This window comes from Topomyia yanbarensis, chromosome 3 (assembly GCF_030247195.1).
Source record: "Topomyia yanbarensis strain Yona2022 chromosome 3, ASM3024719v1, whole genome shotgun sequence".
NCBI classification, from domain to species: Eukaryota; Metazoa; Arthropoda; class Insecta; order Diptera; family Culicidae; genus Topomyia; species Topomyia yanbarensis.
Window position 1 is genome coordinate 64,246,133 of NC_080672.1, and position 16,595 is coordinate 64,262,727.

At 39.4% G+C, this 16,595-nt stretch overlaps 2 protein-coding genes across 10 annotated transcripts in view; one reads left to right on the forward strand and one right to left on the reverse strand.

Moving 5' to 3' along the window:
• Positions 1-15,000, reverse strand: part of LOC131688788 (uncharacterized) — a 28,118-nt gene extending 13,118 nt beyond the window's left edge. The window contains exons 1-6 of the mRNA XM_058973303.1: positions 14,381-15,000; positions 13,129-13,298; positions 12,357-13,076; positions 3,595-6,211; positions 3,124-3,530; positions 2,895-3,058 (exon numbers count right to left, since the gene is read on the reverse strand). Coding sequence (XP_058829286.1) covers positions 2,895-3,058; positions 3,124-3,530; positions 3,595-6,211; positions 12,357-13,076; positions 13,129-13,298; positions 14,381-14,750 — 4,448 coding nt within the window. The 5' untranslated portion in view covers positions 14,751-15,000. The remainder of the gene's footprint in view (positions 1-2,894; positions 3,059-3,123; positions 3,531-3,594; positions 6,212-12,356; positions 13,077-13,128; positions 13,299-14,380) is intronic.
• Positions 1,715-14,361, forward strand: LOC131688789 (RWD domain-containing protein 2A). Of its 9 annotated transcripts, none has more exons than XM_058973309.1 (4): positions 1,716-1,969; positions 2,051-2,156; positions 2,218-2,324; positions 13,374-14,361. In XM_058973309.1, the coding sequence occupies exon 4, from the start codon at positions 13,388-13,390 to the stop codon at positions 14,300-14,302; it is 915 nt and encodes a 304-aa protein (XP_058829292.1). In that variant the 5' UTR covers positions 1,716-1,969; positions 2,051-2,156; positions 2,218-2,324; positions 13,374-13,387; the 3' UTR covers positions 14,303-14,361. The 9 variants fall into 9 exon arrangements, with proteins under 9 accessions (XP_058829289.1, XP_058829292.1, XP_058829291.1 ...); XM_058973308.1 differs by lacking the exon at positions 2,218-2,324 and adding an exon at positions 6,468-6,689; XM_058973310.1 differs by lacking the exon at positions 2,218-2,324.
• Positions 15,001-16,595: the final 1,595 nt, after the last annotated feature.

Below are 16,595 nucleotides of genomic sequence, written 5' to 3' on the forward strand. Positions count from 1 at the left end.
CAAAAGTAATACTAACTAAAATATGGAAAGGGTAATTGTTGAAAAAAGTCTAAAAATTGTTGTTGGTTTTATTAACCCCGTTCCACTAGTACGTCTCAAATTTTTAGTTTTTCTCTCGGTAATTCATGGCTTTTCCGCAACTGTCAATACGCGACATAATTTATGAACGGCCCTTGGTAATATCTTTAGAGCAGACAATCCAATGAAAAATGGGATTGACAGGATTTTTGTGCGTTTTTAGCACCTTGTGTCACATCTTTATGTTTGTTATACATACTATGAATACCAAATCACGTAATGTGATGGCCGGAAGATTAGAGAAGCACCCCCTCCCTTCCCCCCAACTTTGAATAGACATATCTATTTTAAAATCTTCACATTGAAAATGTCACGAATTTAGGGGAAAAGTTTTATTTTTCTATTCACGGTAAATCTAGACTACCCATTTAATGACTATGTTTTACACATTTTTGAGAATACCATTTATACGTCAAAAAATGATTAGCTTTTAGTTATGAACGAAGAGTATGTTTTACGCATTCTCGAATATGTAAAGAACGAAGAAAAATGCGTAAAAAGTATATCTCACAGAGAAAAAAAAATTTACACTTCGACGTGAGGCCATTTTCTAATAAGTATTCGTGTTGCAAACGTTTCTCTTTTACTTCCGCGATTATTCGTTGAAGACAGAGAACTATGGACGAAAAATCTAAACTTCATCATAAATCATATAATGGTGCTATGGTACGTATGTTTCCTTCTTGTTAATTTCTTTAAAATATCAAGTTTCTTATTTTTTTTAGATTCGAAAGGCATACGACCGCATGAATCCCAGTTATGATCAAGTTTTATGTTACAAAGATAGAAATAACAGCTCCCGACTTTCAGTAAATGAATTAGCCTACAAAATGCGTTAATCGATTACGGCACATGTCCTCTAAATATTGACTATATTCAAATAAACTAGATAAATAAAAGTTAATGTATTGTTTTACTTCTTTTTTTACATTTTAACGACATTCAATTAGCTAGAGATTACTGGGTAAGGAAAGTTAAGAAAATTAGAGCCATAGTACTCAAGTGAGAGCAAGGATGTGAAGTAAATAGATCGGATAACTAGAAGTGGCAGGGTCATTAGAACAGGCTTAATTTTTGTCTTCGGCTAATGAGAGCCGAGCTTAGGCAGCATAACTACGAATCACCCGAGTTCACTAGCATGTGTCCTGGTATAGAGAGAGATCTTTACCGTGACAACCGACACTTTTTTACTTCTCGAAAAGAAATTGAAAAACAAAAATTGTACAGTATTTACGCATTACTGGCTTCTTCTGAGAAGTAACAACTAGGTATTTTTTACTTTTTAAAGAAAGTAAAAACTATACATTTAACTTTGCAGGTATGAGTATAAATTACCCATTTTATACCTTGTTTAAAGAGTCAAAACTATGCATTTTTTATTTTGTTGTGTGGACTAGAAAGTATGCAGATTCTTACGTACATTCAGTTTACACAAAAGCGAGTAAAACAATATATTCATTTCATGGGTCGTCCCAGTTTCCCACCAAAATGCGTACTTCATAGTTATAATAAAGTTTGTTGTGATTACCGTGTTAGCTAGTTCCGGACATATGGCATTCGACCAAATAAAATTTTCAATTAAATTACATTCGGCCAACGACCCCTTTTGGTTAAATAATGTCTTCGAGCAACAACTCTTTCGACCAAAAGACCATTTCGCACAGTCGACATTTTTATTTAAATATTGTTCGGTCAAAAAGCGGCCGGTCAAATAATCGGACACCCATGTTTATCTTCGCGTACAACTTTGACGTCAAGCTGTTGTTTTTGATTTCGTACTATACCAGAGTATCTTTTAAATAAATCTACAGTGTGCTTCGACAACGTCATTGGAGAATTTTAATAAATACCTCTTAGAAAAATACCATTGCTTATGATCATTAGAAGTAAGGTAAGTGTAACAATACATAGGAGTTTGATTCTATCTGTTTAAAAGATAGTCCGATTTGTTCTTAACTGATGTGTCCAACAGGGTACTCGGCTACTCTATCAGATTTCAGGCCATGATGCGATGATGCGAGAAACGAGGACCTGAGAAATGGTTTCTGATTTTTTTACAACGTAAAAGACCGACAAGGGTACCCGGATAACTGAAAGAATCATAAATATGGCATTTTTAATCAATTTAGACAATTTTAGATGCAGGAATTCATCAACTTTTAGATTCAGCGTTACTTCCACTCTCCAAACGTATGTTCCAGCATTAGGGACTATTTGTGAATTTCAATGGAAGGCTGGCAATATAGGTAATAATATTCTTGGAATTTGGTGATTTAACCCCGGAACGAACAGTTGCCGTGAGTGACCGGTCCGAGCTTAGATTGTCATAAGGTCCCGTAAAGACTTCTGAGACAATTGCAAGAATGTTGATACTTATATTACTAGGATTATATTAAAATTTATAAATCACATCCTAGTATTGGAACATCCCTCCGGAAATCCGGATTACTGGAAACCAGATGCATTTATCCAGTTCATTTTTACAGATCCTGAAAGTAGATGAGTTTCTCAATCTAAAATATCTAAGTGTCCAAATCGGTTAAAATGCCTTAGTTAAGATCTTTTCAAATGGATGGTATTCAGACTAGTCAGACCATTAAAGATTTTTTGTTGGACACACAACGGTAAATTAAATTACAAGCTAGATACATAACAGTTTCGGAATGATCACCGGTTACTTATATCCCGCCCAATAAGAATAAATTTCACGTCTAGTTAAATTTTTGATAATAACTTGGTGCATTAAAAATTCTCCAATTTTTCGGTGCCCACACTCGAAAAACTCGAAATGATTAAAGCAAAAGCAAGTTACTCACTCTGGGGTTCCTTTGAGCAGCCCTTTAAGCTCGATGCTACCGATGCTGACTTGATTCCTAAATTCGATCGACTTGAAAATTAACGGAGTTGTCACGTTTTGAGGTTTCGTTAAACTCAGATAGGTTTCCGAAATTTCATCTAAATCCAACCCGTTAATCGTTCCCTGTGAAAATAAAGTAGTTCAATCAATACAAATTTCACAATTGTGTGGTAAATGAATTCCATTACGTTAGCAAACACTTTATCGAGGAAGTGTACGTGTTCGAATCGATAAGACCCGGTCAATATCTCGTCACGATTGGACATCCAAACATCGCGATGTAACTGCTGTAGGTTGTATCCATTCAGCTCAAGTACATTTGGTGGAAAGGCGAAATGTGCGTTTCCTTGAATTTCGATGTTCAAAGGCTGATCGAATCCACTGCTGCTAGTAAACTCCTTAAGCTTGGCATAGTTGATACCGTTCAGAGTACTGCCTATGTTAATTTGCCCAGTTACCCGTACATTTCCGTCAACGCGAACCTCTAGCAGCTGTAGTGGCTCCGGAGAATAATCCAGCAGTACGTCGGTTGATAAATTAAGGCCAGATACGAGTCCATGTACCGTCACAGGTTGGTTTGAAATAAAACCGCCGTCTAGCGTTGAGTAAAAGTTAGAAAAAAAAAAACATTTTTCTGAAATCACTGAATCAATACTTACGAAATATAGCCTTTTCAATGCGCTCATTTTTGTCCAAGAAATATAAGTTATCAACCAACTCTTCAAGTTTGATCCCGTTAAAATATCCATCGACAATTACTGTGTCCGCTATGACATTTTCGAAATATTGCGGGGCTGTGAAAGTCTGATTGAATTCGTCCAACAACCACGAGCTTCCAAATTCTTCCTTGGAAACGCCGTTGATTGAACCATTGAAAAACAAATTACGTACATATATTGGATGATTCAGAATAACCGTTTCTTCTATGACGATATCCTTCGAAAATAGTTCATCAAGTTTGTCAGCATTTTCCCGGTTCACACCATTGAGGGCGGCCTGATCGACTAGAATGAGCTCACCAACCGTCAGATTACTAAACCGTTTATGTCCCGTCACAACCATTGGATCACTTTCGTTACTATCCTTGCGTAGAGTATCCGCTAGCATATGTTTCAGATCGTAGCCGTAAATAGTTGATCCCTCCGAAGGAAACAGATTCCTAACATTTAGATCGCCGAGGATGGTTAGAGTGGAATTCTCCAAACGTACTTTCGATTTCGTATTTTTGGAACTGTGGGTCAGTAGTGTGTTCAAAGGTTTACCCTCGAAATAAGTTTCGTTGGCGACCACACTGGAAACGATTATTTCTTTGAAGTGGATGTTACCTTCGATCACTTGATCTCCAGTGCGTTTGAGTATGGTATTGTTCAGGTGTATAAGATCTACATTGTTAATTATTGCCGCATCGAGGCGTCCCTCTAGAAGTGTTAGATTTCCAGGGAATATTTTCCGACCGGTAATCTTCTGCACTTTATCCGATTTGATTGAAATAAAATCACTCGGATCCACTCCATTTAAAGATCTAGCAAACACCTTCTTAGCAACCAACGGTTGTTTAAAAGTGAATTTTTGATTTGAAGAGGCTGCATTCAACGGGAGACCATGCGCGTATAGATCGACAAAATTATACGTGCGACTAGCTCCGTAAATATTGGTGGCATTTAACAGCTCCACCGTAACATCACCACTAATTTCGAAAGCTCCTTCCAAGTGAATATCGTGCGATATAGTTTTAATCGTGTTCAATTTCCTCAAGCTACTGCTATTGATTTTGCCTTGTAGATCAATCGGTTCTAATAGCACTACGTTGTCGAATGTTATGGTACCCGTTATTAACTGAGGCTCTGTAGAATTTTGCCTCAAAATTTGTAGTTGACCATCGATCACTGGAATGTGATTAACTCGTTCGTGAACATGTAGCTTATCGAAATGTACCGGATGGACAAACCGTATTTGCTGACGGACCGTAAAATCTTGCTGATCTTTGGTGGGCTTGATCCAAACCATCGAATTCAGATCCACGCCTGAGAGTCGATTGTTTGGTGCTATAACGTTGGTGGCAATAATTTTGTCGAATGTGAACTCCGCTGTTATATTTTGATCACCTTCGAGCTTAAGAGCATGTTGCTCAATGTCGTTAAAATCCATATCGTTCAAAAGGCCAGTCACCTCTAGATTGTTAACACGAATCTCCTTGAACGTCATTGGATACTCAGATTGTTCAGCGGCTCTAAATTCTGAAATCTCATCAAGTAATGCCATAATGGATTCTACACTTGTTGAGTTCAGCGATTCCGTCACCAAATTGTTAACCGTTAGCTCGTCTACCCGCAACGTTTTATCAGCACACACTTGGTGCGTGCCATTTATCATAACATTATCGGCAGTGAAATGTATTCCATCGATTAAATGGTTAACAAATAGTTGCCCTTTAACTTCAACTTCAGGTGCGTGTAGATCAATATTTTTCAGTGACCGCAGATCATCCGTTGTATGAAGTAACGTGTCAACTGCGTATCCATTCAAAAATTGGACATCCAACTGCCCTTCCACCACTAACCGATCAACGGTAATAACATCTACATGGTTCGTTTCGTTCGTACTACGTTTATAAATTTTATCGTTAACTTTAGTTGCCTCCAAATTTTTCACTACCGCATCTGATGCTATAATCAGCGGTACCGTTACGTCGCCACTAATCTCGAGTGTCTCGTTCAATTCCATACTATTGTCAATTATGCTCTTTAGTTTGTCCGCTTTTTCCCGCAAACTTTCCAGTTTTTGGCTAGCTTTATTCACGTAATCGATCGTCTGCTGATCCAGCACAGTATGTCCAATGTGCAAAGCTTTCGTACGTAGCTCTTTAATAGTACTACCCTTTATATGAACATCCTTTTCAAATCTACCCACACCATCCTCGAATTTAGATATCTTCACTAGGCGTTTGTAAATGTCTTCTAAATCCAGCGTAGCCAATTGTTCCGTCGTCTCAGTGCACCAATCGATAAACTCTTTGTAGATTTTGTTGAGGTTGTTCTCGACTCCGTATATAGGCGAAAAAATGTTGGCTGTAGATCCGTGCAAATTGCGATTGGCAATGACAATCAAGCTCGCATTAACTATGTGTCGATAGGCGCGCATATGGGACACTCCGTCAGCGAACGCATCCCGTGTGTAGTCGATCTTCGACGGGATAAACTTCCAACCATCGTACTCATAGATCAGTAGGGGTTGACCACGACAGACGATCAACAGCAGGAATTCACCGTTCTCGCGCTGAAAGAAAATGAAAATAATTTAGCTTTATTACTGATGAAACTGTATTATGTAAAAGTTTTGACAGAAATTTTGTTGGAAATATTGTTTGACACAACTTATTTCATCCACCAGATTCGTTATCTAGCGAAAAGTTTGCATGATTGAAAGAGCTGTAAATACTTATTAAATAAATACGATTCGAGCTCATTACCCACCAACCGATGCACAATATTGTTGGAGCAAAGAATTGTATCTAACACCTTTTCCCTTTCAGATTGTGCAAATGTAGGGTGATTGATGAGTAATTCATCAATTTAAAATATCACAACCATAAACTCGATTGCAACAACTGTCGAAGCACAGTGATCGTTAATACCGCTTATTAGATTCTCCACCGCATGAATATTTTTTCGGCGAATACTAAAGCGGGTTACGAGAAAGACGAACAATGAAGGACCAGATGTTTACTTTGTGACAAATCCTGGATAGAATTTCGGTAATAAGGCCATTACAAATTTTTAAAAATAATTATGTCAACCCCTTTAAAAACCCTGAAAAAATGAAAAGTCCAATATTTTTTTCTAATAACGAATGCGAATAAGTTTCATAAAACAACTTTGTATGTATAAGTCTAATTGCGAGTCCTACTGTGGTGGTGTGTGCATGGAAGGTGTGAGTTTTAGCGTTCTTGTCCAGGGATGCATATCTGTCTGAGTTGGCGTGGGTGTTCACTAATTGAGTAATAGTGTGTGGATGTTGTTACGAGAGTAGTTCTACTGGAGCTGTAGGGCTAGGGTCTCGGAAGGGCTCCCAGTTACAATCACTCTCTACAGTTGCAGACCAGACGGGAAATGTCGCCGACTGAAACACTGCTTAAGGCCAATTGCAGCGGGCCATGATTCTGAATGTGATATTCATTGTGCGGTACAGATATGTGCACGCACAGGGACTTCACGATCGCGAGGGGCTCGAGCGTTTGTGTGGTAACGTCATCGATCGCGTAGGCGTTTGTATGTGTATGTAACTTCGCATGTATAAATTCGTTTTTATAACCCTGTGCCCATTCGCATATTCGCGTGTGTTCTTGGATGATCGCGCGTCGACCGTAAATCTGATTTTTAATTTTCGATGTACGGCTCAAATGCCAGAAGCGAGTGAACTCTTCCGGTCATGTCGGCGTGTTGTCTAGTAGATGGGCGTCATTTTTATTGGTCGAACTAAAGGCATGGAGCCCTTGGCTGCTGGGGCTGAGTAGAGACGTCTGGACGTAACCGCTTCATGATCGCGCGAACACGGGCGTATGCAAGGTGCTTAGAGTTCTAAGGTGATTCGTCTTTGGCAGTAACTAGGTGAGGAGTGAGGGTAAGCGTGCAGCAGACTGTGGGGAAGAAAAATGACAGCGAATAACTTTGTTTGCCCACTGAAATCCAAGCAAACATATGGAGAGAACTAGTAAACAATGTTGTTAGCTGTCGTTTTTTAAACCAACATGGCTGATCGGCGTTTTTGAGGATCGCATCACATGAGAATAAAAACTCCTTGGGTATGCAGGTTCACCTCTTAGGACCGTGTTTGTAAATTTATAACTGCTAAACCGTTTACTTAATCATCGGGGTGTTTTCATGTTTACGAGGTCGCGGGCGTAGATGTGTGCGGATTATCGCGAAGGGTTCGATCGTTAACGTTTTGTTAACGTGTTTGTCGTTTGCGCTAGCGTGTATGTAGCTTCGTGTGCATAAATTCGATTTTATAATCAAGTGGCCATTCGCATATTCGTGTGTATTCTTGAATTATCGTGCGCGGAGACCGTGAATCTTATGCTTTATTTTTAGTGTATGGTACAGATGCTAGAAGTGAAACAGTTTTCTCATATCACTAAAGTTCCCGGTCATGTCGCCATGGAGCGTGTTGCATAGTGAATATGAGCGTCTGAAGTCGAGGGTAGAGACTTTCGGACGTGACCGATCATGATCACGCGAGCGGTGGGTTAATGCTTGGGACCGCGTTTGTAAGTTTATAGGTACTAGAACGTTCACGTAAGGGGACCTTCTCCTGGATTCGGCGGAAAATCAAACCAATACACTCAAGTTTTCTTCACGCGTTTTTTTTTGCGCGGTATTTTTTTACGAGGTTTTTTTTTACGCGGATTCTTAAATTTAAGTGGTCTTCATTTACGTGGATTTTGAAATTTACGTGGTTTTCATTTACGTGGATTTTGAAATTTACGCGGTTTTCATTTACGCGGATTTTGAAATTTACGCGGTTTTCATTTACGCGGATTTTGAAATTTACGCGGTTTTCATTTACGCGGTTTTCATTTACGCGGCTCGTATCCCCCGCGTAAAAAAAAACCTGAGTGTATTTGGGAATATTTTGTGAAAAAACCAAAAGAACTTCTTTTTTTATTATAGAGGTTTTAACCGTAGTTTCTTTTCGGATAGAGAAATCTCTTTTGAAAACATCTCTAACCCCATGTGCGGGATTCGGATTTGAACCCAGATGAGCTGCGTACAAGGCAATCGATTTACCAACTACGCTATGCCCGTCCCCCAAAAGAACTTCTGCTTTCGATCTTTTATTCGCTATTTATCGATAATTGGTAAACGATTTCTTTTTCTTCGAAAATTCAAAATGGCTGCTTCAAAATGGCGTTTTTCTCGAAACCATGCTTTTCTTCTAATGGCAAGAATGGGGCTTCTTCTATTGATCTGTATTCCTTTATACAAAAAATGTTTGGAAGTATACACTTATTGTATGACTTATATCTAATATTAAAATTTATAATTTTTAAGAGAAAAATAGACAAATTTCACATTTTTCTTTAACGTCTATACAATGGTTCCTTTTCATCTCAATATATTGAAATCAGGTATTAGTCATAAGAAATTTTATCTATTTTAATAAATTGTATCAATTTCTCATTTCGGTTGACTACGAGAGGCCTTGCGCACTTGGCGAAGTAGGACGAAGTTTTGCGCACAGAGGTCGACGAGATCCGCCATTTTGAATTTTCGGAAAAAAAATCATTTTCGAATTATCGATAAATAACGAATAAAAGATCAAAAGCAGAAGTTCGTATTTTTTCCGTAAATAATTTTCAAATGTTGCTTTATTTTCCGCCGAATCCAGGAGAAGGTCCTCTTAATTACCGGGGTGCTAAATCGCGGGCGTAAGTATGTGTAGATGACTGCAATTGCATGTTCGCATCTGTGACCAAGTTTGTGTTATCACGAAGGCCACGAGCGTTTGTACGTGTATGAGAGAATATGCGATTGTGTTTATTTACCATGAATGACAATTGCAATCTGTTAGAATTTGATCATGTCATGCTGACCGGGAATGGATTATCAACGTGCATCAGTAAATTAATTGTACCTTAATTTATCCAATCCGACCTTGCCGAATGAATAAAATCTAATGCACAAATTGAATACCAGAAAGATTAGCCACTATTCTCTCGTATACGCCAGTTCTGCATCCATTTGCTGACACAGTTGTCACAAGAACTCGACGAACACATACACAGATAAACATACAATTAGCACAATTATTACAAAACAACCATTAGGCTTCTAAGATACGCATTCTAGTGAATGACCTCGACCAGGCAAACCAGATTGCTCGCTGCGAGCGTTTTACAAAGCAATTTAAGGTATATGTACCTTGCCGGGCAGTGAAGATCGATGGGGTCGTCGCCGAAGAACTGTTGAAGTACGGGGTTGGTTGCTTTAAGGACCCCTCACTTCCAAATGTGAAGATTCTATCAATAAGAAACGCATGCGATAAATGCGAGAGAGAGAGCATGAGGATGACTCTAGTAGAGAAACTGAAAAGTGTGAAACATTTTTTACTGCGGGGCCCGCCACAGGGTCTTCAATCATGCCCTGCATACTACCAGCGCGGGGATAAAATGAAGCACTCCCTTAAGGACCGTTCGAAGCGCTCTTATGCAGAAATCCCCTAGACTAAAATTTCAATTAAGATAAGGAGTATCCACCATTTCCAGGAACACCAAGTGTCCCCTCTCTTCAAACAGACACTCAGTCCAGTAATGGACTAATGGAATTTTCTGATACAGTGGACCAAATTTTCACAGCTGATCCACCTTAAAGTGTTCTGATGCGTTTTCTCCTAATAGTATAAACATTTTTGAAACAGTTGACTGCTAAATGACCCCTCCTTGCAGCGATTTATTCTTCGATGGCGAAGTCATCAAACGAGGGAACTGATTCGATTACTGTCCTACAGTGAAATTGCAGAAATATCCTCCCGAAAATCGATTCCTTTAAATTTTAACTAAGCAGTTTAAAATGTGATGCTCGCATTATGTGAGGCTTAGTTAGCTTCCGATATAAGTATGTATCCAATTCCACTAGTTTAATATAATTCGTCTGGATCGAGAAAACTTCTATGGAGGAGTACTTTTGGGGATTAAAAAATGTATTTTTTCAACGTCCCTTCGTCACCAGGCCTTGAAATTATCGCTTGTCAAGTTCTAATCAAAGGCAAAGCTTTCACCTAGATTTCTTATAAAGCCTCGGTAGGGCACCGAATGCTTTGTAATATAATGGAATCCTTACCGGCACCGCGGCTGGTTCTAGAAGACTTTAACTCGCACGGTACGGTATAGGGCACGTCCCACGAGACATTGATTGTTTCTGATGGTCTTGAACCGATAGCAATTGAAATCACGATAGGCGTCTTGGATCTTAGATTAATGTTTTTGGCTGGTTTCATTCTCGACAGCGCGTACCAAGCTCAGACTAAACCAGTACCCAGCGCGAACACCCGCGGACGATCCCCACTGCGTATGAGACCTTCCGGAACGCGTGTTACCCGCTAGCTATCGACAGTACGCGATGTTAGAAACGCGTACGTGGAGAGTCTAATGAAAGCCAAAAAACGCAGTTACTGGCGCCGGTTCGTCGACGGGTTAACGGGAGAAACAGCATTGAGCACTCTTTGGAATACGGTACGACGTATGCGTAACCGAAACAGCATCAACGAGAACATGGAATATTCAAACCACTGCACAGAGGAGTAACTAGAAAAAAATTGCTGGCCAATATCCAACAAATATTTTTAATTTAGTTATATTTGTTTTACATACTTAAAAGCATACTGCATAATGTGACAAAATAGGGAGTACGTCGAAAATTGGTAAAGATTTTTTGCATGGATGCAAAATTGTCACATTTTAAGGTGGTTTTTAATATCGCTTCCTAGTGAAGACAGTATTAAATATGACAATATTTTTACAAACGCAATAGAACACAACCATTTGTATAATTTCAGCATAGAACTAACTAAAATAGTAGTGTTGCTTAATTATTATTTTTAATTTTATCCGGCGAAGTTGCTGAAGCAGTATTATAAAGCAAGTTTTCAGCTATTCTTGTCCGATCCACAAATTCCAAGCGAACCGAAAATATTGCAGTTTTTGTCAAATTCACTCGCATCGATAGTAAAATCTCCCAACCTTGTAACCTTACAGTTTTACGTTATTTAAAATGTGAAAAAGAGAAGAATTTGGCACCACCAATCTAACGCATTTGTGCCTATCAACTAAAGGAACTGAATAAAAAAGGCCCCATGTCGAATTGGTCAAGTAAACAAAGTCAAGCCCCTTCCATTCGGTTTCTCGCGATTCAACGAATTTGCTGACCTCTTCAATTTTAATGTGACGTCTAACGTGTTTCGTCAATCACTACTTGACCTTTTTCATGTCGTTCGTGATAATAAAATAATTTTCCTTTATGGGGGATGGGCATAGCGCCGAGGGTAAATCGATTGCCTTGTACGCAGCCCACCTGGGTTCGATTCCCAAACCCGAACATAGGGTTAGAGATTTTTCCAAAAGAAATTTCTCTAACCCGAAAAGAGGTGAATGACCTTAAGGTTAAGGGTCCTTTCTTGTTTTATGTTCTAGGGTCAATCTATTTAGGGTAAGATTATATATTGACAAAATACAAGTATAGTTGTTTTTTCAGCAAATCAACGAATGTAAACAGTTACATACGACCTAAAATGTGCGATTTCGAAAAACAGCTACATAACGACTGTAACACAATTTCGCAACCGAAATAATCTAAACACATTTCCAACTATTCACTGCTGAATGCGTAACATTAATTAGTTTTTCGCTATTTATGCTCAAACTTACCATAACCGGCAGGAACCGCTTAACGCTGTAAAATTCAAACTTTTGAAAGGGCACAAAGTACCCATCGATGTACTTATACATGATCGAATGCTGATCATAGTCCAACTTTCCGGCCTTGTTCTTTTTCCCTGCGCGCGAATTTCCCGTTACCAGGAAATGTTCTCTTATATCTCCACTATCCAGAAAAATGTACGCCATGTGCGACACCGAATAGATGTAAATTTTCTGATGAAAATGAAATTTCTGCTGCTCGTAGTCAAACTTGAACAAATCTGAGAATGTGTCCTCGTCGACCGCTTCGTCGTTCATTTTGTTGGCCAACGCAAGGAACAGTGTTTGTTCGATCGTAAACGGCTCTATGTGGATTGAGTTGTAGCACGGTAGCAAGTCGATGGCGTCAAAATGATACACAGACCAGCGATACAGAGGACACACATTGGCGACGCTCTCATTCAGGTTGGCATAGGTGTGAGTCAAGTAGACATGATTTCCGTGAACCCACATATGAACGGTATTCTGGTTTGACTGTCTGAATCTCTGGACGATCTCCGTGTTGCCGTTTTCCAAGATCCGGAAAACTGGCGAGCCGTGTTTTCCAGTGGTGTCATTGTAATTCACAACGGCAACGAATCCAAGCGATGCATGCGATATACAGTCGAATTTGCGAGCCAGAATGGCCGTGTATTCCATATATTTGTTAAAAGATTTGGATTCTCTATCCTGCCAAGAAATGTTCGGTATTATCAGATGTAATTTCATTTAAAGTACTTACCCAAAAGTAAAAGGACACCACTGTGTGATTTACATAGTTCTCCTTCGTTTTTGGAACGCTAAGCGAGGCAGCAAACACCGTCTTTCCTACCTTCAACATGCAGATGTCTATTGGAAAGTTTACCGGTACGAAACTGCGTTCTCGAAATCCTTTTAAAAACAAACGATCCCCTGAAAAGAAGAGTATTATTTAATTCATTTCCAAACTTAAAACTTCAATAATGATGTAATCATTTCTTGCTTTAGATTCTCCACTTTTCATGGACACCGAACAACTACAGAACGACCTACTGAGGGACTGCCTCCGCAAACAATTGGATGAGTTCCATATGTTGGCATCAATATTTTGCAATCCCGGCGAACTCCACGTTGACGACTACAGTTTTGTAGATAACATCAACGCATATGTCGAAGGTGAAACGAAGCAACTCCGTGCAAAACTTGATTACCAGCTAAATCTCCCGCTGCAACATTCGGAGAAGGTTCAAATTCGCATCGAATTACCTCATCTTTATCCAGGAATAGAGATACCAGAGTTTGTTATCAGATCCACAACGTTTCCACGGGATCAAGAGCGAATGATCACGAAACGGATAGAAGACTACATCCATCAGGAGGTTCTAGACCAGAACGAAACGTATGTCTACCAGGTGGTTTCCTGGATTCAGGACAACTTTAATGAAATCACAAAAAATGCGGAAAAAAACCAAAACCTAGAAGCTAGGAACACTACATTGAACGTACCTAGCGCAATTATTTTTGAAAGGTTGTGGATATATTCCCACCACTTGAAGAGCAAAACAAAACGGAAAACAATTTTGAAAACTGCCAATGATTTGAACTTATCAGGTTTCTCGAGGCCCGGAAAACCAGCAATTATCTGTGTGGAAGGATGGCAACAAGACACACAGGAGTTTTGGCGCACCATTCGACCGTTGAAATGGCAAAAGATCCAAATTCGTTTGGCAGAAACTGAAACAATAGAGCGTTCCGACTCTTTAGAAAGTAAACGAAGATTCCCGGGTTTTCGCGAGGAGCTGTTCACCGAGGTAGACGAAGACAACGATGAAGAAGTGCCCATGAGCATGAGCTTATTTATGACCTTTCTAGATAAACATAAGAGCGGGTATATAAGAAAGGAAATATTTGGCTTCGACCAAATCGAGGCGCAATAATTTTTTTGTATAGTTTCATCGTTATAGGTGCAATCTAATAAATGATTCGTATTTTTATATGAATTTGTTTTAACTTACTTCCTACTGTATCATCCTGCATGGAGGCTCTTCGAGGCTTTCGCCGCGATTCCCCGTGCCGCTTCTCATTCCAAATGTTACGTGGTTGCCTATCTGTACCGTGGCGAACGCGAAAAAACCCGTCAATCCTTTCATCCAACTTACGCTTTATTTCAGGGGTAAGTTCTAATTTTTGACCTTCTGACTCGGTGCGAAAATCTTCCATAATATTTTTGTAGAATATATCTTCCAGTTCGTCAAGATTGCCATCCGGCTCGGAACCGTTAGGAGTATGTTCTTCTATCGGACCGGTCTGCACTGTATAGGAAGGTAACTTAACCGATAATAATATCAATATCACCACTAACACAAAATTTAATAAAATCAACATTTTTCGCTTAATTGTTATGAAAATGCCACCCGTGGAAATCTGCGCTAAAATGTTTGATCAAGGAAGTACATAATGTGCGGCTTGTTCTATTGATTACAACACAGTCTTGCCTGTAACAAGGAACAATAGAAACTGAGTGGAATAAGAAATCTCGCTAGAGCTGCAATGTCCATTATCACAAATCTGTCCCATGTGACTGTTCATCACTTTTGTGGTGATTGCTACCTATTTTCAGATAAAAAACCGACTTTGTACACCTAGCAGTGAGATGAGGCATTTCTTACACATGTCATAGCTGGATGATTCATTAGCTTGCAGAATTCATGCGAAGTAGGCACCCAACTAGAGGTGGGATTAACACAGTCTTTAGTTCTGCCTCAAATAAAAAAGAATAAATGATAGAAAATCAACAAAACGAAAAAAATTACAATTTCACTAAAGCCAAAAAAATATTTAAAATATCAAATTCCTAATATGATTATTCATAGCAAAATTCATAAATTCATATTCATAGCAAAATTGAGTCAAATTAACGAATTCGATGAAATGTATAAAGGAAATGACTGAACAGAATTAATGGAATGAAGAAACTGAAAAAATGCATAAACTGGAAAAAATAATAAAATTAATAACATGAATAAAATTAATAAAGTAATAAAATTATTTTTTTATCCCTTCTTGGGCATCTAGTGAGGGTGGTGGCTAGCACGTTTCATACATCTTTAACCTGACGGACAAAGAGCTATGGTGCCTTGAACACAGGCAACGCAGATCCAAGGCCATCATTAAAATGATAAGTTCAGCGTTTGAGATGTACTTTCCCCGGTTACCAGACGACCTGTAATTATTGCGTGCTACTTTTTATGTATGTATAAGTCTAATTGTGAGTCCTACTCTGGTGGTGTGTGCGTGGAAGGTGAGTTTTAGCGTTCGAATCCAGGGATGCATACCTGTCTGAGTAGGCGTAGGTGTTCACTAATTGTGTAATAGTGTTTTTTCGAGAGTTGTGATTTTTAATGTGATATTTATCGTACGGTTCAGATATGTGCGGGCACAGGGACTTCGCGTGTATCATCGTGAGGAGTTCGAGCGTTTGTGCGTTAACGTGTTCGATAGCGTCGGCATTTGTGTGTCGCGTGTGCTAAAGTGTTTGTAACTTCGCATGTATAAATTCGAGTTCTTAACTGTGAATTCATCCGCAAATTCGCGTGTATGACCGCGCGCGGACCGTTAATCTGATGCTTAATTTTCGGTGCACGGCTCAGATGTTATAAGAGAATGAGTTCTTCCATATCACTAAAGTTCATGTAGGCATGAAACGTGTTGTCTAGTGGATGTACGTCATTTTTTATTGGCCGAACTGAACGCATGGACCTAGGCTGCTAGGGCTGAGTAGCGACTTCCGGACGTAACCGATTTATGGTTGCGCAAACACTGGCGTTTTTAGGTTCACTCTTGGGACCGCGTTTGTAGTGTGCTAAACCGTTCACTTAGTCACCGGTGTGTTTTCAGGTTTGCGAGATGGTGGGCGTAGGTGTGTGTGAATGATCACGAAGGGATCGAGCGTTTGTATGTTAACCTGCTTGTCGCTTGCGCTAGAGTGTATGTAACTTCGCGTGCATAAATTAAATTTTATGATCATGTGGCCATTCGCATAGTCGCGTGTATTATTGAATGATAGCGCGCGGACCGTGAATCTGGTGCTTAATTTTTAGTTTTGGTACGGATGCTAGAAGAGAATCAGTTTTTCCATATCACTAGATTTCCCGGTCATGTCGTCATGTGTTGTCTAGTGAATATGAGCGGCATGAGTCTAGGCCGCTAGAATCGAGTGTAGAGACTTCC

Excerpts from the sequence above, each read along its gene's own strand:
- LOC131688789 (XM_058973304.1), top strand. The coding sequence starts at position 2,186 with ATGGCATTTTTAATCAATTTAGACAATTTTAGATGCAGGAATTCATCA. Across the intron at positions 2,325-13,373 it reads ATGGAAGGCTGGCAATATAG|ATTCTCCACTTTTCATGGAC; the intron begins GTAATAATATTC and ends TTCTTGCTTTAG.